This window comes from Carettochelys insculpta, chromosome 4, assembly GCF_033958435.1.
Source record: "Carettochelys insculpta isolate YL-2023 chromosome 4, ASM3395843v1, whole genome shotgun sequence".
NCBI classification, from domain to species: Eukaryota; Metazoa; Chordata; order Testudines; family Carettochelyidae; genus Carettochelys; species Carettochelys insculpta.
The window spans coordinates 7,938,394-7,962,871 of record NC_134140.1 but is presented as its reverse complement, the minus strand read 5'-3'; the positions used below and the strand labels follow the sequence as shown (position 1 = coordinate 7,962,871).

Below are 24,478 nucleotides of genomic sequence, written 5' to 3'. Positions count from 1 at the left end.
CAAATACACCATGGAAGTTTAGTTTTGATTTCAAAACTCAACGTAAATTTCAAACTAGGTTGGACACACTCCTGGCGAGTCACTTGTCAGGGTCTCCCACTGGTTCATGGCTGTCAGAGGAGAAAATGTCCACCTCTGAGAAGAGCTGAGCCAGTGCAAATTAAAACACCCTTCAGAGGTTCCAGTTCACAAACTGACTCTGTCGTTATATGGCAAGAAACTGCACAGGCATTTGGTGTGCTCAGTGCATGAGCAGGATGCAGCATGTTGCACCAGTGAGATAGAGCTGCTCATGCGGTTGTATTCCTCCCTCCAGTCACTGGAACGGCACCCAGGTGCCATACCAGTAGACTAGCGAAATACTGTGTCTTCCTAAGACATGGGCCCAAAAAGCTGCCCATACCTGGATTGTGACCTAGTCAAAAATCCAGAGCTGCTCTGGTCTCAGTTTGGATTTGAATGTAGCAAACTACAGCTGTGTAAGTACAGACACAATGGTTGCTGGGGGCATCAAGCCATCAAGCCTTCACTGCCAGAAACATAAGCCCTACCACCTGAGGTAAAGGACTCCTCCTTCTGTCAAGAAGCAGAAAGCAGCTAAAGTTGCAGGGACCAGCCGCTACATGGAGACATGATCATGGATATGGGGGCCTGATTCACAGCCAAAGGCCCTGGGAGGCAATGGAAACGCCCCCCCTTACTCAGGTGGAGTTTGAACTAGGCTTGGGCCAATATATTGCACAAATTCTGGGGAAGCACCAATCAGGAGTCAGTGTGGGTAGGCTGGATCCATCCCTTGGCTGAGTATCATAATCATGACTCCAGCAGGAGAAAGCTGTGGGTTTCTTAAGCACGTCTGCAACAAGGGACATTTAAAGAAAGACCCCAATGGAATGGATGGCTCTGGAGCAGGGAACAGCTCCAGCTGGATCTTGCTGGAAAATTAAATACTTTTGTAAGGGAAAGCCAAGACTGATTGCATTAAAATCCAGAAAAGGATGATCCTTGCTCTTCTGCCTGATGCTGGGCCATGCCATGGATTCTAGTGTAATCTCTTCTGATCTGATTCAATGTTTATGAACTAAATGAACAACCTCACCTACCAATTTGAGCCACATCCCCAATGGCACCAATGAACCCCTGCACGTCAGACTTAACTCCGGAGCCCTGTATTCTATTTGGTCTGCTAAGAGAGGCTTCTGTGAACCAGCTGGGCTCTGTTAACAGCTCCTACACTGCCCCAGCCAAGATTGTCAATACAGAATCACAGAAGAGTAGGAGTGGAAGGGACCTCGAGGGACCATTGATTCTAGTCCTCTGCCCTCACAGCAGGGGTCATGAAACTTCTCCTGCGAAAACACATTGAGATCTTCACCTGCACCCCCATGGTGAGGTTATTAAACTGCCTTCTGCCAAACAAAGGCTCAGGTTTAGCACTCATGAGCCGTGTCTACACGTGCACGCTACTTCGAAGTAGCGGCACTAACTTCGAAATAGCGCCCGTCACGGCTACACGTGTTGGGCGCTATTTCGATGTTAACATCGACGTTAGGCGGCGAGACGTCGAAGCCGCTAACCCCATGAGGGGATGGGAATAGCGCCCTACTTCGACGTTCAACGTCGAAGTAGGAACCGTGTAGTCGTTGCGCGTCCCGCAACTTCGAAATTGCGGGGTCCGCCATGGCGGCCATCAGCTGAGGGGTTGAGAGACGCTCTCTCTCCAGCCCCTGTGGGGCTTTATGGTCACCGTGGGCAGCAGCCCTTAGCCCAGGGCTTCTGGCTGCTGCTGCTGCAGCTGGGGATCCATGCTGCATGCACAGGGTCTGCAACCAGTTGTCGGCTCTGTGGATCTTGTGTTGTTTAGTGCAACTGTGTCTGGGAGGGGCCCTTTAAGGGAGAGGCTTGCTGTTGAGTCCGCCCTGTGACCCTGGCTGCAGCTGTGCCTGGCACCCTTATTTCGATGTGTGCTACTTTGGCGTGTAGACGTTCCCTCGCAGCGCCTATTTCGATGTGGTGCTGCGCAACGTCGATGTTGAACATCGACGTTGCCAGCCCTGGAGGACGTGTAGACGTTATTCATTGAAATAGCCTATTTCGATGTCGCCACATCGAAATAGGCTACTTCGATGTAGGCTTCACGTGTAGACGTAGCCATGGACTCCAGGGACAACCTCAACTACCAAGTACCATCTAGACCAGCCCTGATGGATGTCTGTCTAACCTGCTCTTAAATATCTCCTGTGAGGGAGATTCCACAACCTTGCAAGGCCATTTGTTCCAGTGTTTAACCACCCCAACAGTTAGGAATTATTCCTTAATGACCAACCTAAATGTACCTTGCTGCAGTTTAAGCCCATTGCTTCTTGTCCTACCCTCAGAGGCCAAGGAGAACAATTTTTCTCTCTCCTCATTGTAAACCTCTTTTAGATACTTGTAAACTGCTAACCTATCCCCTGTCAGTCTCTCTCTTTTCCAAGCTAAACAAGCCCAGTTCTTTCAGTCTTCCCTCATAGCTCATGTTCTCTAGACCTTTACTCATTCTTGTTGCTCTTCTCTGGACCTTCTCCAATTACTCCACATCTTTCTTGAAATGTGGTGCCCAAAACTGGACACAGTACTCCAAATGAGGCCTAATCGGTGCAGAGTTGAGTGGAAGACTGACTTTTTGGTTCCTTCCTCTGCTCAGATCTAGAGCGATGTGTGGGACCTGTGCGGGGGCATGCCAACACCTGCATGTCTATGTAACAGCTGGCATATGAAGGTCTAATGGGTCCCTCCCGCACTCTCTGCTCTGCAGCGTGGTGGAGCTGTTGAGTCTGCACTGTGGCTTGCTGCTCAGACTGAAATGGTTTTCCAGCATGGTTGCAGCCAGCTGCAGCTGTAACACTGAGTACCCAGCTAATATGGTGACAAGTCTTGTGACAACTGTATAGGCTGGGTGACTATAGGCATAGTCAGGGAACTATCTGGCGTGGGAGCTAGCCCGGAGTGTGTTATTGGCTGGCATAAATTGTTCCAAGAACTACTAGGACATGGGAATTGTGGGGAGCTATAACTGTTGGAAAACAGGTGTCCACTAGAGCTCTGAAAGAGGCAATCATGACCTGGCTGGTTGCTGGCATAGCTCAAGCTCTGTCTAAGTGCAGACAGGAATGACAAAGGCAGATCCTGCTTGTCACTGCCTGGCTCGGCAGCAGATTGCTAGCAGAAGGTGGTTCCTGAAAAAAGATGGGAGATAATTCCTTAAGAGGCTGATCCAGGCCTTGCCGCCACCCGCTGTACAGAAGGTTCTGAGATGCAGGGGCTGACTCTGGCTGGCTTGCCAGGCCAGTCGCTAGACCTTCCAAAGGCAAGGGAAACAGAGTGACTTTTCTCAGTGGTGCCTGCATGCTCCCAGGCAGGGGTGTTTGGAGAAGAGCCCTGGGGCAGATGTCTTGGAAGGGCAGAAGTGTTTATGGGTGTGTTATGTCTCAGGCTGCAGGGGTAAAAACAGGAGCATTCTTAGCACTGCATCAAATGTGGGGTCAACCAGGCCATCACTGGTCTTACAGTGCTGAGCATCATGGCTATTGGAACCAGCCCTGGCTCGATTCCGCACTGCTTGAGCTGACAGCCACTCGCCACCAGGTGTGGACAGCACAAGTCCTCTCAGGCACTTAAGCCACTCCAGTTCCACCCAGCAGTGGGCAGTTGATTACACACAGTAGCCTGATCACTACAGGATGCACCAAGATGCTCCTCATGCCAACCTCTTGGCCTGTTCTGGCCCATGGCCCTCGGTCAGTGAGATGTGTCTACCTCCAAGAAGTTTATTCTTTGCTAGGGACATTGAATAAGTTCCCTCCAGGGGGGTGAGAGGCACAAGGGAGCAGGCAATGGCTGGTCTCTTTCTCCCACAGCTCATTCAAAAACAGGTCTAGCCAAGGGAGCACTTTACATGTTTTTTTAACTCCTTTCAGCTGGAAATCTCAAAGCATCTTACAAACAGCAAATAATTAACATCCTTCTGAGGCAGGATGGATATTCCCATTCTACAGCTGGGCACACTGAGGCACAGAGCCATGACGGAACTTACCCAAGATCAGCTGGCAAGTGAGCAGCCATGTTGGGAACTGAATCCCCAATTGCCTTCCTGCCAGTCCCAATTGCTAATCACTCAACTGTGCTTTCTAGGGCTGATGACAATAACGAGTTGGAAGAGAAATACACAAAGTGGAGACCTACATGTCTCATTTTGCTGCATACTGCAATTTTGCCTTTAAGGTGCCCAAGTTGGGGACCTTTGGTGGGAAGGTCCATCGTGCCTTAGCTAAGACAGGCTGAATGTGTGCAGATGTGCCAAGCTGGGCTTGTGAACAAAATGGTCTGATGTTAAGTTTTGCCTCTTTTATTCCCAAATAATCCTGGCATTAAAGAACTCCCAAATGTAAGCTGTAGAGAGACAGAGACAGTAACACTCACAGGACCCTGTGCTACTGCCAGCTCTTAGCCTGTGATAAACAGAATGAATTAGATTCCCAACCCACCCCTAGTGAAGTCCATGGACTCCATAGGTGCTAAAGGGGAGCCTTTGATGGCAGAGGCCAGTTTTATAACCTCAACATGCAGGGGTGCAGGTGAAGATCTCAATGTGTTTTTGCAGGAGAACTTTCATGACCCTCATTTTACAGCTGGAGAAACCGAGGCAGAGAGCTGAAAAGACTTGTCCAAGTCAGCACCAGCACTAGGAAAAGCACAGAGATCTCTCAACTCCCTCTCTCCAGTGCAGAGGAAGTTGTGATCAACACTTGTTTCCTTAATAGAGTGTGAGTTCTATCCCAGGTCACAGATTCTCCTCCATAAGCCAATGCCCTGGCAGCATTGTTTACTATTTGAAATAAAGAAAACAGTTCCAAATCCATAATTCAGACACCCTAACGAGGTCTTTGGTCATGATGGCCCAGAGGTCATCAGCTCAAACAAGCTATAAAGTGCCATCAGCAGAAGGAAATCCTGGAGCACACTGGTTGGGTAGCCAGGTTCATGGCCATGCAGCCAGGAAGATGGGGCAATAGAGCTGGAGCTAGGTTTAAATGGGGGTTTCAGAAGAGGCATTTCTTCTGAGCCTCAGAAGAGGAATGAAGGGAGATTCATGGCCTGGTCTAGGTGGCTTTGTGGAAGCATGTGCCAAAGCAACAACAGAACACCAACATCCCATGTTCCCCACAGGACTATCAAGGGGCAGGAGGAACATACAGACAAACCGGACAGCCAGGGCCTGGCGCAAGGAAATAGAGAACACCTCCTGTAACTACTGGAGAACACGGGGGTGAGAAGGTGCTGAGCACCTCATGGAATCAGGCCAGTCATCCTGAATTAGCTCTTGACAATGACTTCTGCTCTTACTGCCAATCCCAGTCGCCCACGTAGGTAATCCAGAGGTTTCTTTCTTGTTTTGTTTAATAATCATACACATAGAACTAAACCATTATTTATACCCAAGTACACTTCTCTCTGTATAACTCAGCAGCATATAGTACACAGTTCAGTTTCTATTTCAGTTAATGAGCACTTCACACACTGAAAATCCTCAGTGACTTTCCTACCTTTTAATGCTAGCAACGATAAGGTGAGCTCGTCCGTTGGCGGCGATGTGGTTAATCGCCAGTCAGTCGATTGGTTGAAGCTGAGCAATAGGGGGCGCGCAATAACATCAGTGTTTTTCTCTCTAACCCTTTCCCAGATGGCTGTGAAGCCATTACACGCCTGCTGATCTGGAGTCAAGCCAAAGTCATGCAGGTGTGACGTCTTAAAGCAAATCAGAGAAGAAACCAAACACACAAAGGCATAAAGGAGCCGATTCTTCCTTCCCTTACATCAGTGTAACTCACTTGAGCCACTTCTTCAGCTAATATAAGTCCGTGGCTCTGAGGCAACGAAGTTATGCTGGTGCCCACTAGCCAAAGATCTGCCCTATTGACTTCATGACAAATTCCTTTGCTTTTCCACTCACCAGCAAGAGGCACCTCCAGCAGTATGCTGGGGCATTAGCTCTGTATTGAACTGGGAGGGACGGGCCTCCTTTACAGACACCAGCATAACTTCTGAGTGCACAGGGGGTATTCGGTGCAGCTCTCCCACTGAATGGCAGGCTCATCACAGCTTAGGGCAAGGGATCTGAGTAGATCCCAATCCAAAGTAGTAACATATCTGCAGGAAGAACGGTAATAATACACAACTAGAGGGGTGAGACTAGGCATCTTTTGCCTGTAAAGTGGAAACTCTCTGCACAACACCTTCTCCTGTCCTTGAGTGGCTCTCTGGTCCTTAAAATCAGCAGCGTAATGAGTATCACTCAGGGCAAGGAACTGTGCACCTACTGGCATTTGGCAACACATTTGCCTATAGAATTCACGGGATTAATAACCTTAACCCAGGCCCCCAACCATCCTCTTGGAATGGCAACACCTGGGGCAGCCATCATCCACATAGGCAGCCCACAAAAGTGGTGACTTAGCCGAGCATTGCTTGTTACAGCAGCTGGCTAATTTGCATAGAAAATGGGTCCCGTTAAGGAATGGTGGGGCATTCCAGGGTCAGCTTCTTCTCGGACTTCCCTTTGCGATGGCTGATCCTGTCACTTTAACATCTCCAGGTCCTCCACTGGTCTCACTCAGATTTCAGTGGAGCGACACAGATTTACAGGAGCTTAGGTTTTGGCCCAGAATCTTTTCCCCACCTGTCTAAATGGTGTGTGTTAGACATTAAGGGTATGCCTACACAGCAAAGTTATTCCAGGACAGCTTACTCCTGAGTTCTTATTCCAAAGCAAGCTATTCCAGAATAATGCGTCTACACTACAGGGAAGCCCTGGAATAAGCAAAACTTATTCTGAAATAGTGCGTCTACGCACAATAGAGCCTCTTGGCTTCCAGGGGCTCTAATCCGAAATACCACGTCTACACAGCAGAATTATTTTGGAATAAGATATTCTGGAATATTTTATTTCAAAATAGCCCTTATTTCCTGTCTACACAGCCCCTATTCTGAAATATCTATTTTGGAATAGAGGCTATTCCTCGTACGATGAGGTTTACCAAATTCAAAATAAACCATCTGCTATTTCAAAATTATTTCAAAATAGTGGTTGAGTTGTGTAGGAGACTCTCGCAGAGTTATTTTGAAGTAACTCTGCTGTGTAGACATACCCTAAGGGAGGTCTTAAAAACTCCCCCAGACTTTTAACTGCAAAGGTCTAGGATGCTACAGTGTAGTAAATAAATATGTATGTAGGGGGCTTTAAATGCATGGATTGTTGGTCTTCTGACTCTGTGACACACTTAGGGGTTGTCTGTAGGGCAGCTGGACCATGTGCAGCTGTGCCAGCCAACACGGACTTGACAGCGGGGCCCTTTCATTGCTGTGGGTTCTTTCTGGAACCCTCGAGAGGGACCCAGAACCAGGGCCTGGAATTCAACTCAGCCTTGAAAGAGCCACACAACCTGAGCCCAAATCAGCTGGCACAGGTCAGCTGAGGGGTTTTCTTTGCTGTTTAGCCATATCCTTCAGGAATTTTCCAGGGGCTCATCTGATTAGATCGCTTTTTCTTTAGGGAACGTTTCAAGCCTGCAGAACACAAGCGTGTGTAATTGAGGTCTGTTCTGTACTTGTGAGGCACCAGGAGGACCCCCAAATATGTCCTGGGAGGGTGGAGTGGGCCCCTCTGGATGGTAGGAGAACTGGCAGTGATGGTAACATCAGGGGTGTGAATATTCTCGGAGGCTGACTGGGACCTTTTAGAACAAGAGGGGGAAATCTTGGCCCCACTGAATTCAGTGGGAGTTTTGCCACTAGCTTCATTGGAACCAGAATTTTAGCCTATAATGGAAGTGATTGACTGAGTCATGGGCTCATCCCATGTCAGAGGACAGATGCTGTTCCCTGAAACATGTGCTCTTTCACTGATGGCCTGAAAAACTATGTCAAGTTGATTGGAAACCTGTTAAAACTATATGTTTCGTGGCTCAGCACCTTTCCCTTCCAGCTACAGATCTCAAAGCCCTTTGTGATCAGGAATCTATTCACCCCTGTGAGGTTTAATTCAGGGGAAAACTGAGGCACCGCGAGGCAACTTACCCAGGGTCACACAAATAGAAATCAGATCTCTCACCATCTTGTAACTTATTAAGAAGATTAAGGGTGAGTGTCTAGGGCACCCAGCCAGCCACATGGATTGATGGGGACTCAGGCTGCTTAGCCTTCAGAGAGTAGACGATTAGCAGCTCCCTTCAAGTCACAGTTGCTGTTCTGTTTGCCCGCTGAGGAACTGGCCCAGCTAACTTACAAGTGATGACAATAATAGGGCCCAAGCTTACACACTTAATCAGCCTTCGCATACAAACTACGCATGTGCAGACCACGAGGACCAGCAATGCCTCCCACAGGCTGTTTGTGTAGCAACTACCTGCCACTGCGTGTGAACCACTGGGCATGCAAATTAGACATCCCTCCACCGCCAGTGCACAGAATGTACGCCTATGGAACTGTACCTGCCCGCTGCTGAAAGCCAGTTGGCAGCGCGGCAGGAATTGTAGCTGCGGGCACTGCGGGGGGAGACCAAGGCAGTGGAACGGACTCAGCTGGTTGAACAGCAGCAGATCTGTCAAGTTCCAATCAAGTCCCACTCTTGGGTGTCTGCCTGCTGCTTTGTGCACACAGCCCCAGCCCTTTGCACCTCACACACTTCTTCTTATTGGTAAACCTCCTACTGACTTCACTAGTTTAGGCTGTAAGACAAGTAACAATGAGACAGGATACCACAAAGCTTTGAACTGCACCGTCCTTCTGATCCCAGAACTTTGCTTGATTAGCCAATGTGGCTAAAATGCCCTGAAAAACCCTGCGGCTCTGCACTGTTTTGCTGCATGCATTGACGGGGGGAAAAAAACCCCAACCAGCCCTCAAAGGGAAGGGGAGCTGATGATGGTGGAGGAGGTGTCAGCATGTATTGAAATAACAGTCACGGCAGATTCCAAAAGGACCACAAGACCCTCCTTAGCTGTACTAGGAGACACCAATGTAGCATCACCAGTCGTATAACAATGTACATCCACGGTTAGTTACCTACAGAGTCCTGCGGAACAGAATAAGGGTGTGTGTGGGGGGGGCGTGGGCGTTGGTTGGTGCATTCACACCTCTGGTAAAAGAGCATATTCTCCTTAGGAAGATCGCTGGCTGGAGTAGGTAGTACATGCACAGTAATAAAAATGAGTTTTATTGAGTTGGTCCCTTGTTAGATCTCAGTGGACTCTATTCGCTCTAGCCTGGAGGGAGTCCATGTTTTTTTCTCCTCAGTGTAAGGCGGGCTGGTGGCCTTGGTTGTCATCTCATTCACTCTGTGCTCCAGGAGCTGGTTCTTTTGGTACATCTCCACGTAGTTCAGCTGTAACTGTTTCTGGTATTTGATCACCTTCTCCTTCTCTTCCTGCCACGTACGCCGCTCCTCCTCAAAGTCCATAACTTGCTGCTCCCGCTGCTGGCGCTCCAGGTTCAGCTCCGTCTGGAGCCGCTCCACCTCCTTCTTCAGGGCATTCACACTGTCCTCATTCTGGCGCTTCATCTTGGCCTCGTCACTCTCACAGACCAAGGGGTCCCTTAGTTTCTCGGTGATCTCTGCACTGAAGTGGCCATGGTGCCCTATGTCTGCCAGTGTCTGCTTCAGGCTTGAGACTTCCAGCTCACAGTGGTTGAGTTTTTCCCTTAGCATCTGCACTTCGTTCATCTTTCGCTGCAACTCATTCTCACAGATCTCCAGGTTGACCGTCTTGGAGCTGTAGGAGTCTTTCAGGGTGATGATCTGCTCTTCCTTCTCTCTCAGGAAGTTCTTACCTTCTTTGATCTGGGTCCGCAGCCCAACTATCTCGTTCAGTTTCTGAGAGACGTCAGCTTGAGAATCCTTCAGCTGTTGCTTGAGGAGTGAGATCTCACCAGCCTTCTGGCACACCTGGAAGAGCAAGGGAGAGATATTTAGGAGGGTGCAACCTGAGAAACAGTGCATGTGGCCAGAGAGACACATTCACCTGGTGAACCATGGGCTGGTACTTCTCTCCAATACCATCCACCTTAAGCCTAGGAAACCATGCAGAATTCAGTCAAGTTACACCAGCATGCAGCCAGTGTCATGGAATGGAGATGTTTGCATATGACTATACTATAGCTCTGGTAACCCAGAACATGATCATTATATTGTGTGTATTCAGTCACTACGAATTAGTGAAAGAGAACACCCTATGGTTAAGGGTTGACTTGGAGACAGGCTTTCAGAAGCAAGGTTGTTTTTAGTTACAATTTCTGCTAAACAGGATGGAAGGAGGGGCCAGGCAAGTAAACAAGAGTAAAAACCTTGGTGGATGGAAACCTTGAATCTAGATGCTATGAGGCTGCAAGCGTATTGAAAGTTAGAAAAGTGATGTTCCAATAGGGTCTGTGTGACCTATGTGTTTTGTGGACGTCAGCTATAAAAGATTAGCTAATAGAGTGTGCTCTGGGACCTTCCTCGGACGCCATCTTGAGAGATGTTTTTCATGACACTTTTTCTTCCCGGCAGGTGAACAATTGGCCACTGCAAACCTTCTGTTAATTACTCAGTACCATTCCAAATGTTAGGTAAATATCCAGGATCACAGCAGCCAACGGGGGTTGGGGGTGGCGGGGGGGGGGAGGCAAAAGGGGTAACTGCTGCAGGGCTTGGCGATTTCAAAGGACCAAGGGCTCCTGACTGCTGTCACCTCTACCTCAGCAGTGGCAGCAGCCAGAGCCCTGGGCCCTTTAAATTGCCACAGGACCTCTGCTCCCCTGGCAATGCACACCCTGTGGTGCCAGAGGGCTATCTCCCAGCCCTTTCTGTCTAAGGTGATGTGCCTTCGGGGGTGGGCATAGATTCTTCTCAGCCCTGCCTGGGATGTTCCAAACCCATTGCTTATGTTTGCTGGTGCTTAAAGTTAATCAAGTGTTGGGTGAGAGCAGTGCTTGTTTGCATTACTCCTTGATCAGACAGACTTGCTGAGTTCCTGCCGACTTATGCCTTTCACCGCCCGGAGCGAAGTAGTTAAGCTGTCCCTTTTGGGGCTTCTGAAAACCCAGCATCACAGAACTACCAGACACTGGCGCAGCCAGAAACGCATCTAGTTTACTGAAGATTCTCCCATTAACAAACCTAACCCGAATACTAGCCCAGGGCCTGGTCCAAAGGCCACTGGAGAGTTAATGAGAGTTTTTTCAACAACAGTGTCATCTCAGGATCACCATTCCTTCTGCCTCCCACCAGCACTGAACAAGAACCACATAGCATAGGAGTTGGGAGTAGATATTTACATAATCATGGTGAGTAACTAACTCTGATATAGTACTACAGGTTGAACCTCTCTAATCTGGAACTCTGTCACCCGGCAATATCTGTAACCCAGCACGATTACAGTTAGCTGGACAACCACTTATCCTAGGGGTGACCAAAATTCCTATGATCCCATAAAGTTTGTTTCCAGCCACTAGTCCTGGCTCTCACTGTTGTGTGCTGTTATTTAGCTGTAATCTACCCCTAAATGTCATCTAAGAGCCCAGTAAGCAGTGGAAGTGTTAGCCATGCTGCTAGACAACACAGACCCCCTCTGGCCTGGCAAATTCTCTTGTCCGGCACCAATCACGTCCTGAGGGCGCTGGATTAGAGAGGTTCAACCTTAGGTTGACCACATTGCCCTACGGCAAATATGGGAAACTGGTCTCCAGGGATGCGGGGGCTGCTGTTCCATGTCAGGACTTCTCAGTGATGGGTGTGGCTTCCCCACACTGAGGCACTGAGTAGATGGGGGCTCCATAGCCTCCTGATGAGGGGGAGCAGAGGGTGAGGGCTACACAACCTCCCAGCAGTGTGGCTCCAGGCAACAAAGGGGGTACCCTGTGGCAGAGCTGCCTCTGTGTGGTGCCAGGGAATGGGGCAGCCGCTCAGCGGAGGAGCTCCCTGGCAACGATGGTTGCTGCCATGAGACACTGGGTGCCAGGGAACAGGAACCCCACAAAATATGGGACCACTTGCCCATTTTCTTAAAAGAGCTGGGATGCCTGTGAGACAGCTTAAATAAGGGACTGTCCTGGGAAAATGGAATGGATGGTCACCCTACTCAACCTGTAATAACTAACCTTTATATAATTCTTTCCTTCATGAAAGATCCTAGAGTACCCTATAAACTGAATTTTAGGGATCACCTTCTACACTGTTTTGATCCCCTTCCAGTTCATGAAGGTGATAGAGCAGTTCAAAGAAAGCACTGCCAGTTCTGTCTGGACGTATTCCGGAGGTTTCATCACACGTTGCATCTTTAATTAAAGTTAATCTTCAATTCCTGGAAACTCCAGGACAATCCTGGAGGCCTGATGACCCTAATTATGGCAAACATGTTAAAAATGACAAAACAACTTCCTTTGGGCTAACATTGTTCTTGGAAATGCTAACTCATGTTTTATGAAACTTGCTTAAAAACAAAAAAACAACCTGAGACAGAGACCAACCAGCAATGGAAAATTACACTTGAATTGTTAAAGTCTGGTAAACATTTTAGCAATTGAAAACAGGGTCTGATAATGGAAAATGTTAGGAAGCCTTAATTATAGGGCATCACTACCAGCTGTCTCATATAAATAAATGCATATCACATGAGCTATGAATTCAAGAGCTTGCTTAAAAACAGAAGTTCCACCAGTTTAATTTAGTTGGCTTAAAAGCTGATTTACTTAAACTGGTGCAAACTCCTATGTGGACACACACCTGCTGAAGTTTGACTTACCTCAGTTTGGCTGCCACCTGTCAGCTGAACCAATATAAACCAGGTTTAAACCAAACGAAGAGGGTGCACGTACAAAGCTGCACTGGTTTAACTAAAACCAGGTTAAAAAGAAGCTGCTGCTTTATTTAACCCAGAGCAGCGGGATGGGTGGACAAAGCCTCGGCTGTCGTACTTCATGCCAGAAAACAGATCAGAAGCAGCTTCCAAAACTGGATGTAACAAGGATTATAATGATTTTCAGCAGCTACTAATGGTGGTTGTGCCACCCCTCAGCCTCTCTGTCACCGGTTGGAATAATGTAAAAGACACCGACAGATGTAAAAGGCAAATGGGCACAATGAGAATCCCCATCTCTCTTCTCGCCAGTTCACACATTTTTAAAATGAGAGGACCTCAAAATGCTTCAAGAACACTGACTCACAACCAGAGGTGGGAAAAGTACCCACAGTTACTCAAGTAAAAGTGCAGCCGCTCTCACTTTTGGATACTTGAGTACAATAAAGATGTGATGTGTGTTTGTGTGTGTGTGTGTTTGCACTTTTACTCAAGTAGCTTTCCAAAGGGACACTAGTGACTTGTACTTAAGCACACCCCCAAAAGCAGCTGTTCTTTTATTCAAATAACTTTTTGGGTACTTTTTCCACCTCTGCTCACAACCTCTCTAAGGGGAAAATAAGATGCAAAGAACAGTTCCGTGACTGATGAGCATGGAGGCTGTGATGAGAACCCTGTAGGCCAGGGTTCAACTGTTCTGCTGTGGTCACAAACCAACAGTCCTACTAATCATAAGTGTTTTACAATTATGCATACATGCCCAGCTTGCTAAGATGTGGGGGCAAGATCCCCGTCAGTGCATTCTACACGGAGGGCTTTATTTGAGAGTCTGTCCCTGTTGCTGTAATTCACTAATTAACTGTTTTACTGCGTGGGCCTTCATCTAGCAAAGTTCACCCATCCCTTGTTTTATGAGTACTCGCTAAAACAAGGGACACGTATACCCACCTATGTTCACTAAATGAGTGAACTTGCCCTGCTAATATGAGCGAGCCACAGGGTCCCTGGCTGGGAAATGGGGAGACCTGCAGCCCCACGGCTGGCTCTGCTCCAGCTGCGGGGTCCCTGGCCAGGGGACAGGGACACCCATGCCCCCTCAGCAGCCCCAAACTGACCCCAGACTTACAAGCTCCCTGAAGCCCCAAACTTCCCCCAGTCTTAGATCCCACCGCATCCCTAAACCGCCCCCAGCCTTAGATTCTGCCCCGGCCCCACCACAGCCCTAAACGGCCCCATCCTTAGACACTCTTCCTCCTCCCACAGCCTCTTCACTGGGGCTGCTGGGCTGGGTGTCTCCTCCAGCCCTCCTGCTGCCAGCAGGTAACAGTTATTAAAACTAATTAACTCCAGTGTTAAGCTTTCAGCACCTAGGCATAAGGTAATTGCTATCCTTATCGATAGATATCTGCCCAAGGCAGCAGTGTTAGGAACCTGCAAATGGCTTCTTTATCAGCCACATGCAGCTTGGAACTGCCCAGCTGGTGACCCTTAACAAATCTAATGGTGACCCGTGTTTGGGTCCCAACCCATAGGCTGGGAATCACTGCTCTGCATACATACACTATATCCTATTTCTGGTGCCAAACTATTCAAATACATCAGAAAAGTACCTAATCTCAACTGGTTTATGTTAAGTTACAAGCACCTGGGACAAATTGGAGACTTTTACATGTATTTTAATGGGAATTTAGTGTCACTCTTATGAGTTTTCACCTACGAGCAGAAATTTGGGAACCAATTGTGCTCATATAGCAAGGGATGAGTATATTGATCATGGGTTTGGCTGTAGACAAGTGAGAAGCCCCATTAATGTTAGTGTTCCTGTGCTTTGCTGGATGGGAATCTCTGCTAGCATGGATTGATTCATTCACTCCCCACTGGTGTAACTCTAATATAATTCCGTGATGCTTGCTAAGCCCTTACCTCCCATTTGGTCTCTTCAATCTTTGGAAGAAACTCAGCTTGTTCTTTCTTGAAAGCCACAAATTTTTTCTCCAGTTCTTCTCGCTGCTGGAGAAGTTGCCCCACATCATCCTGGAGCTTTTTTTTCTCTTGCTGGAGCTTGAAGATCTGAAGCTGCAAGGCCTGTTGAGCCCTCTGGGCTTTCTTGGAGACCTGTTGCAGTTTATTTGCATAATTTTGCCTCAGGTCCTCCATTTCACGCTCCCAGACCTTTTGTTTCTCCTCAAACACTTGGAAGATGGCTGCCTCGCTTTTGTCCAGGTTTCTTCGCATCTGGAGGACTTCCTGCTCCTTCTCCCACAGCCTATCTTCCAGGTCCTGGATAACATCATCTGTTGAGGGTGAATGGAAAGGCATTGTTTCGTTCAGATGGTTGAGTCTATTGAAAGAAGAAGTACTCTTGCTTGAAGACCGTCCGCTGTCTGAGGTAGATATTCCATTGTATCCCACTATGTTCTTATCTACGTAGGTTGTACCAATGCGGTTTATGTGACTCGTTGATGCACTCATTGGGCCAACATGCTGACTGTAGCCTGTCCCATAAGTGGGCAAGCTCGTCAAAGAGTTACGGCCAGAATCAGAAAGACCTCCCCCTTGGTTTGTAGTCCTATTAAGGCTGGTCTTCTCCAGTCCACTTTTGACTGCGGACGGGCTATTGCTGTTGGTGTTATTCAAGCTCTTTCTGTTCTCTGTTACTCCGTTGTTCTGTGGCGGGCAGAGATTCTGCATGGAATGGAAATTTTTAGGAACTACTGGTTTAAAGGCTGACGGTCTAACTAAGGGCTCGTTGCTCTGCAAAAGAAAAAGGAATGAGACATCAAAAGCAGCCAGGAGGCTTTGTGACAATACACAGAAGATCGTGGGCTTGAACCAGAGCTGGGGTAAATCAGTGTAAGTCTATAGGCGCCATTAAAAGTCAATGGAGCAAGGCTGGTTTATCACAGACCAGAATCAGACCCCAGATTTTAATACTGCTTGACTTTAAAAGTCACTAAACTTTTGGAGTTCATATATGAAGGCCCTCAGGAGCAATTACTGTCAGGGCTGTGCTTAAAGCACTTCACTCCACCCCTGCATCTCTCTTGTTTTGTGACTGAAGTGAATCAGGACTTGTTCTGAGACCCTATCATCATCCTTAGTGCCCCACAGTCCATTTTGGTCAACTTCACGTACAATTTACAAAAAAAAAAGCTAAAATTATGTGATTTCAGCTATTTAAATATGAAATTTCATGGTCTGGAATTGTCTGGGTCCTGCCTGAAAAGGAGTTTGGGGGGAGGGGAGCGATATTGCAAGGTTATTCGAGGGCAGCGGTTCCCAAACTTTTCCAGATGGGGACCCATTTTGACAATTCAGGAAGACTTGGTGACCCAAGACAATTCAAAACCGGGGTGGGAGGAGAAGACCAGTGCTATAACTAGCTAATTTTGTGCCTGAGGCAAGAATATAAAATTGTGCCCCCTCATGTTTATATATTCATAGTAGTTATTTAATAGAAAAAGGGAAAATACATTAATAATAAACAACAAGAAGTCCTGTGGCACCATATACACTAACAGATATTTTGAGGCATAAGCTTTCATGGCAAAGACAGTCTTTGTCAGATGCACTAATAATAAAATAACAACACTACGTTTATTATAGTTAATTATTTTATTATAATAGCTGGTCTGAGTTGTGGTGGTGGAAAGACCCTCATCCCCAACCTGCTCCCTGCCAGCTTAAACCCTGCATTCAGAGACTGGAGGGGTTGGGGGGAATCACATTCGGGGCTGGGGGAGTTGGGAGGCCACACTCGGGCTGAGGGGAGTCACACAAAGGCTGGGGGGTTGAGGAATTTGGGGGGAGTTGCAATCAAGAGCTGGTGCAGCCACACTTAGGGGCTGGGGGGGGGGCTTGGAGCGTCACACTCAAGGGCTGGGGGGGATACAAACAGATAAAGAAAACTGACAAATCAGCTACATAGAACAGAAGGGGCAAAAGGGCAGGGAGGAGGGGAGGCGAAAATTACTTACTGCAAGAGTTTAGTAAGTGGCTTGCCTGGGATGGCTATGAATATCAAAGGTGGAGAAGCTCTCTTTGTAATGAGCAATTGCTTCTCTGTTGATAGAGATAGCCGCTGGATGTGGCAGCATTTAGGTGGTGCAAATGGCTCCTTTAAGAACCACATGCAGCTCTGTGCTGCTGGTGACCCTTATCAAATGTAATTGTGACTCATGTTTGGCCCCGACCCATAGGCTGGGAATCTCTGTTCTAGGGGGTTTGCAGTCCTGTTACCCTGACTTCTGAGCAGTTGCTGGCAACAGTGATGCCTTCAGAGCTGGGCTGCTGGAAAGCAGCAGCTGCTGGCCAGAATCCTAGCTCTAAAGGCAGAGCCACTGCCAGTAGTATTTCCATCTTTACTTCTATGTTGCTCCCTGCAAAGCTGGGCCCTTAGTTAGCAGCTGCCACTTTCTGGCCAGCAAATTCTGAAGGCTGTGCAGAAGTAAGGGCGGCAGCACTGCATCCCCCTTAAAATAACCTTGTGACACCGCACCCCACACGCAACTCCGTTTTGGGCCAGGACCCCCAACTGGAGAAACACTGGTTTCTCCTCTGAAATCTATATAGCAGAGGGTAAAAGCATACAAAAGATCAGATTTCAGGCTTTGTGATATGTTCTTCACGGCTGTGAATTTTATAGGGCCCTAATCACCCTTTAACGCTCTGTTTAGATGATCAGAGGTTTCTTCTCTGTAACAGAGAAAGGTGTAACCCTCCCCTGGTTTAGGCATTGTCTGACAGCCTGGAGTGAGAAGGCTGTTTGTTCAACATTATCTTCCACCTTCATAGGGCTATTTATTGCATCAGACTGTGTTTCGAAAGACTTTCCTTTGTCAATCAGGGCGCGCTTTTAAAAGGAAGATAGTCCCTTTTATTGAAAACTAAAGGAAACCCTTGCACTAGTAAGGAATAAATGTTAGCGATGGCAATAAATTGCTCTGATAAGGCCCAGTCCAAAGCTCAATGAAGTTAAGGGGAATATCTTGACTAACTTCAATAGGCTTTGGACTAGAGCCCCACAGAGCCTTTGCAATGGAGGATCTCAAAGCACCTCAAACAACAGTTCAGTATAGCCAGATGAAGTTTCACAGCTAGGCCTGACTCAGGAGAGTCCAACTTCCATGTTGCAACAAGCCAACTCTCTTTGCATGGAGGCATACATATCTGACCTCTGTATAAGACTCCTAAGTGACCAAATCCCTTTTGAAAATCATATTTTGGCTCCTAACTCCCAGAGGGTTGTAATGCTAAGAACAACTAAATATCTTTAAAAATCTGAGTCTTACCATGACTTGGGTGTGTTTCATTACCAACCTTATCAGTTCCCAGAGTGATGGGATGGAATGAGACGGTAGAGTTTTACTCTGCTCAGCCTCCTGAGACCACTGAGAAAGAGAGACCAAAACCTGCCCTACTCCTCTGCCTGGATTTGCATCACTGGCATTATGTCTTGCAAGCAATACAGGGTACCAAGATACAAACAGATAAGTAAATTCAGGGAGGACAGATCCATTAAAGGCTATTAGCCAGGATGGGCAGGAATGGTGTCCCTAGCTTCTATTTGTCAGAAACTGGAAATGGGCAACAGGATGGACCACTTGTTCTGTTCATGCCCTCTGGGGCACCTGGCACGGGCCACTGTCAGAAGACAGGACACTGGGCTGGATGGTCTGACCAAGTACAGCCATTCTTATGTGGTTTAAATGGAATCTTACCTGGTCCAATTTGCCAGAGACCGGCAATATCTTTGGTGGGTTACTGGGTTCTCTGTACTGTGGAGGAGGTGGCAGGTTCTTCTCGTTGTTGGTGGCAACGTTCCCACAAAGGTCTGTCTTCACCTTCTCACTCTTGCGTAGGTCCCCGTTGATGTAGAGGGAATTGGATATCTTTTCCGACTTGTAGGTCTTCTCCTCCCCAGAGTAGCGGTTCGTGATCTCCCGCGTGGAATAGCCATTCCGTGAGCCATCCGCCTGCCTACTGCTGCTCTGAGTCCTGGTTCCCACGCTCTTCATGGCAAACTCTTGCTCATTGGCGACTCCGCTGCCCACACTTCCCATAGTGTTTTGGGAGGCAGGTTCAGAGGGCCTGGGGGCAAATGAGGGGAAGGTCTCCTGGCTCTGGTAGTTTGGGTCACTCAGAACAGACAGGGTCTCTAACTTGGCCATGGCAAGTCAGAGGTGAAGCTGAGGCACGAGTCAGTGGCACTAAAAGAGAGGAAAGGGAGAGTGTTACTGTACAGCCTTTATATACGATTTTGCCTGTGCTCGTTACCGACCAGCACTAAAGACAGAGGAGCCAATGTATTTCTGCGTGCACTGGCTGTATGTGCTGGGGCCTGCAGAACAGGACAGCAGATGCTCTTTACTTGTGTTAACTCCCAGGGCAGCTGAGACCTTGATCCTCCTGTGGGAGGCAATGGCTGGTGGATTCCATTAGCAGCAGATCCATCAACTCTACCTCTCACCAAACCTGTCCTGGCCCTGTTCTGCAGGTCTCTCCGTGTAAGAGCATGCAGGATGCTCCTAATCCTGCCTAGGCCCATGCAGCAGAATTGCTTTGGCTCCTGTCCCTCTGGGAGCATTCCATGGAGGGCTGACAGCTCTGAGGTGGCCCAGCTACCGAGACACTGCTACAATACCTCTTGGGTCCAAGTAACCTCCTACAGTCACTGGGGGTGGAACACTCCTCCCTGTGGGTCCATCACAGGGCCTGGGCAGATATTGCCTCCAGTAAACTCTCCAGTATGGTTTTAAAATATCTTAAGCAATGGTGCTTTCCCCACCTCTCTGGAAAGACTAAACAAAAGCTGGAGCAGGCTGTGGAATACAAATTTCCTTTACCATTTTTTTACTTACTTTATCCCTAAACAGCCAGCCTTGATCACGCTAAACAAGGCCTGTCCCCATTGGTTGTTTATGCCTCACAGGCTTGTAGATGCTTATCATGTTCCCTCTCCCTGATGAAGTCAAGCTATTCATATGTAATTCTCATCCTCTCTCCTCCTGCATCAGTCTCACCAGCCCGGTAAAGGGTTGTATGGCTTTCCTGGGAATTCCCTCATTTCTATTAGCATCTGACATAGCCAGAGAGGTCTGGGTGTGGCTGCACCAGTCCTGAACCCCCAGCCCAAGGAGGCCATCTCTATCCTCTCTCCACTGCAGGCACCTCACTTGGAACATCTTCCTACCAAGTGATTGGCCGAAGAGGTGACTTCTTGGCTACAGCCAAAATCACAGGAGAATTCTCTAAGTCCTGGCATGAGCCTCTGAATGATGAACTCCGGCCTGTATTTTCAAAAACAGCCAGTGATTTTGGACGCCTCACTTTTTGGGTCCTCAACATGAGGGACATTAAATGGGGCGCGTTTTCAGAGGGCAGCTGGTCAGCACTTTCTGGAAATCAGGACCTTTTCAAAAGGGTCTCAAGTTGGGCAGCCAAAATGACTAGCCATTTCAAACGTTAGGCTTATGGCCTTGATTGGTCATGGCTCACTAAACTCCCAAAGTTCTCCCCCATCTTGCAAGAGGGTGTTGATGTAAACACTGGGATGCATTCACTAGCTTCAGTCTCCGGCATGGCCCTGCTCAGACATCTCGATGGATGTCCACAGGACATCACAACCCATGCTCAACCAGATACTCGAGACATGGCCAAGCCTTAAAATACAAGGCCCCAAAACAGGTCACTCTAGATCAGCAAGGGACAGTGATCAGCAAATGGTGAAGCTACCTGAGGATGCAAACTGCCTGACTTGTGCCCTGTCCTGCTCCTCCTCCTCCCTCCCAGAGCTGGAATGCTGTATCAGAGAAGATGGGCGAAAAGGCTGAAGAAGGGGCTCATTAATCAAGAAAACAAGCTGCACCACTTATCAAAGTAACAGAGGGAGCTGTGCTAGTCTATACACTATCAAAACAAAAAAGCAGTCAAGTAGCACTTTAAAGACTAACGAAATAATTCATTAGGTGATGAGCTTTCGTGGGACAGACCCACTTCTTCAGACCATAGCCATACCAGAACAGATATTGAGTATTAATAAATATTGAGTCTGGTCTGGTATGGCTATGGTCTGAAGAAGTGGGTCTGTCCCATGAAAGCTCACCTAATAAATTATTTTGTTAGTCTTTAAAGTGCTACTTGACTGCTTTTTGTTTTCACTTATCAGAGATGCTTCTATGAAATGCAACTTGCTGGGAATGTTAGTGCTTCCATCTGGAAGGGTAACCCAGCGCTATCAATTGTTTAAGCCAAGGGTTCATCTTGTGCCACGTGAAAGGCACCCAAGCTCTAGGGACCCAAGAAATCCTCCCAGGGAAATTATTATTTTAATGTGTCAGATAACAGTGCAACCTAGTCCACTGGAAAGACAAAACACTTGCTAGGAGTCCCAAGGGACAAGTTATTTTGGGCAGGAATGGCGTAGCAATATCCAGAGAGGGGCCAGTTCTAGCAGAAGCAGAGAGTTCACTCCAAACTTCAGTCTGTTGAAGGGGCCCCTTTCTTGGACTATGTCACCACTGAACCTTCCAGCCCAGCCTGCTGTAAATCATATTGCACATGGTTCTTTTTAACACTGGGAAATAAATTAGCACGGGGACCAGCCAGAACATGCACCTGGCCCCTTCAAAATGACCATTAAGTTAGTGGCTGGTCAAACACCAAAGATTAAGTTTACTGTGGGTGGCCAGCTATGAGACCCTCCCTTATGCACAAACACTACAGTTTGGAGTGAATAAAGAAGGGCACACCCATTATCAGTGTTTAAATCTGCCTACAGGGGTTGACAGTAGGGATTGCTCAGTCTACGAAGAGTCTTTGGGAATTTCAGAGTTATGCTCCAGAACCCGATGGGTTTAATCTCCACTAAAACCCCTTTTTTTCCTGAAAGCACACTAAGGAAGAGTGTGAGCAAATGCTATTTGCAACCTGCTGTACAATGTTGTCCCCACACTGGGAAGACTCCAAAGCTCACTCTCTTCCTGGGGCTTAACTTTAACAACGACAAAATTAACAATGATACAACAAACTTCTACTAAAACCTTCTTCCCTGGCTTTGCTGCTCCTGTGGTTCCTCCCTCAGGACTGTCCAGCCCAGTCCCTAAGTCCTCTCTGTGAAGGCAGTTGATCCCATTTCCTTAATAAGTAAGGTAAGTCACTAGCTTCAGTGAGTCAGCAAAATGCACTTCAGGCAAGCAAAGGTCAAGGGGGTGTAACAGCTACAATGTGCACATCCATTGGAAGGTGGTAAACTCCAAAGAGTGCAGTTATTTAGGGAGAACTGGACTGGGGACAGGGGCTGGTATTCAGTGTAATGAAACTGAGCTATGGAAAATTTAGACTGAAGAGCACCAAAACCAAAATGTGTCCAAGGTGCGAGGTGCATTTGACTGTAGATAGCTTCCCAAGGCACAAGGGAACCTCTGTTGTTTGAGACATGACATAGCGCTATAGACCACGGAGTCGGGACCAGCCCTGTACTAGCAAGGAGAGAGACCTAGTGACCTATTGTCACAGGGCTTCTCCATTCCAATGGTGGGATTTTCATACACACGCCGCTGAGCACTGGCCTGACCCTACTGCCGCTGAAGGCAAATGGATTTCCTCCTCAAGCTAGATATCAGAGCAGATCTTTATCCATTCACTTTCACACCCACAGCATTAAGGATTGGGGTCTACTTTTTCCAGCTAGTGTAGCCAGACAAACCCCCCCGCCACACACACCTTGGATACCTCGGAGCACAGTCTTTGATGCCAGGGAGCACAGATGTGCTAATCTCAAGCACAGTCTTTGATGCCTCAGAGCACAAATGTGCTACCTCATCAAGACCCTGGACAACGGAAGAAACAAGATAACAGGGCAAGCAGGACAACTGGTAACTAGGGCCTCTGGCTGCCCTTGGCTGGTACTGATAATTGATACACCTACACATTGTCCCAGGAGAGGAATCTCGCACCCATATGAAAAGAATGCCCTGTCTTAATGATTTAGTTATCTCTGTCTTACAAGTGTAAATTAAGTTTGCAACTCCCTTGTAAGAACTGACCTCACAAAGGCAAACCAGTACAATTGGCATCTTTAGATCAGGAAGAGTGTACATGACTCAAGGGGTATAAAGAAGGGTCCGGCAGCCCACTTTAACCGAGCTCCAATTACCTAAACCTGCTGGTCAGGAAGGTCTTTGCCTCCCGAGGTCTCAGGGGACGCCCTCCTCGTACTCGTCTTCCCGAGGGATTGAGCGACAGACACGGGTATGCCGAAGTCGGATGATGCGGGGGTGAGAATTATACCTGCAATGTATTTTGTGCACATTCAATAATAGCTCTGTAAGCTAAGGTGCTGTTGTTATGTTTAAGTCACTTGTAATCAAGAAGTAGAGCAATAACCTTGTGACCGCTAAGATTCTTATTTCTGCCTTTTAATAAATAGTAACCATTTAAGTTTTAAACTGACTTCTCCAGTTGCTGTGCTAAACCGAACACAAAAAAAGAACTCCAGCCAGTTTTGGCTGCATTAGTGTGGTCCTTGGTAAAAGTGCACTGAGAGCTGAGCGTTGAGTCATGTCGCCTCCAAGGGACAGACTCCTGGGGCATCCGTCAACCACCCTGGCTGCCCGCTGTGAAGGGACTGTCTGTCCTAGCAGTTAAAGACTCAGATGAAGTGAGGCATACGTGACACCCTTACCAGGCCATCGGCTAACAGCTAGTCATTCTGGTTTTGCCCTGGGCTGAAATGGAATCACAGGAGAGGCTTAGAGCTCAGGGTTAGAGCTCCCTGGATGACACATTCAGCAGATGGGAAGAGGGGTGGAGGGGATCAGAGTGCCCCCGGATTTTTTCATCCATTTGCAGAATAATTTTTATTTTATGCACTAAGGCATGCATGGATGTGCACCACCAATAGAAGCACATGCTGCTGGCTGCAGGTGGCTGTGGGTGCTTTGCTATTCAGGTGCTGCTCAACTGATTCTCTCCTGGGCAGCCACCCAAAGCACACAGCTTACGGAGAACTCTGCAAGGGAGAAGGTGTCAGAGGGGTTTGCAAGCCAGCAATTGCCACACAGTCAGCTGTGCAAAGCCCAGTATGACATGTGAATGGAACAGAGCTGCAACTCTTTTCTGAACTGAGCTGCATACGGCAACATGCGCCTGGACTGGCAAAGCTCCAAGATGCCTCTACCTCTTTGTTTGTTCTTTTGATGAGCCCAGCAGTAGCAAAGTGCCAGCCAAGCCCTGCTGGGAAATCATGGGTATCAGCTGCTGCTGCAACAGACTCCTACAGATGAGATCATCGTCATGCGAGGGACCGACAAACCATTGCCTCATTTCTGTCCTGCTAGAGCTCTCGGCTGACTGAGCAAGGAAGAGCTATGCAGGGTGGGTGCAGGGACAGGAAGCCTTTCAGCCATGGGTTTGCCAGGGATTTTACGTGGTAACTGTGGGGTGCAATGTTGGTGACCTGTGACAAAGGAGCTGGTAGCTTCAGGCCAGTGGACAGCTACCCACATCACAAAGGAGCTCCAGTGTGATCAGAACACTGGCCTCCTGGGCTGTCCCAGGTTAGCAACCAAACATTGAGGGTACTGAGGTGTAGTAAGAAACCCATG

The 24,478-nt window shown here is 47.9% G+C and overlaps 1 protein-coding gene across 5 annotated transcripts in view; it reads right to left on the bottom strand.

Moving 5' to 3' along the window:
* The window catches only part of LZTS3 (leucine zipper tumor suppressor family member 3), a 126,678-nt gene that overhangs the window by 876 nt on the left and 101,324 nt on the right, over positions 1-24,478 (bottom strand). For 3 of the 5 annotated variants that reach the window (XM_074992230.1, XM_074992231.1, XM_074992229.1), the window contains 4 exons: positions 23,029-23,162; positions 18,593-19,081; positions 14,796-15,626; positions 8,529-9,982 (listed from right to left, as the gene is read on the bottom strand). In XM_074992230.1, the coding sequence (XP_074848331.1) occupies positions 9,272-9,982; positions 14,796-15,626; positions 18,593-19,042 (1,992 nt within the window). In that variant the 5' untranslated portion in view covers positions 19,043-19,081; positions 23,029-23,162 and the 3' untranslated portion in view covers positions 8,529-9,271. The remainder of the gene's footprint in view (positions 1-8,528; positions 9,983-14,795; positions 15,627-18,592; positions 19,082-23,028; positions 23,163-24,478) is intronic. The other 2 variants (XM_074992228.1, XM_074992227.1) reach the window with 1 other exon arrangement.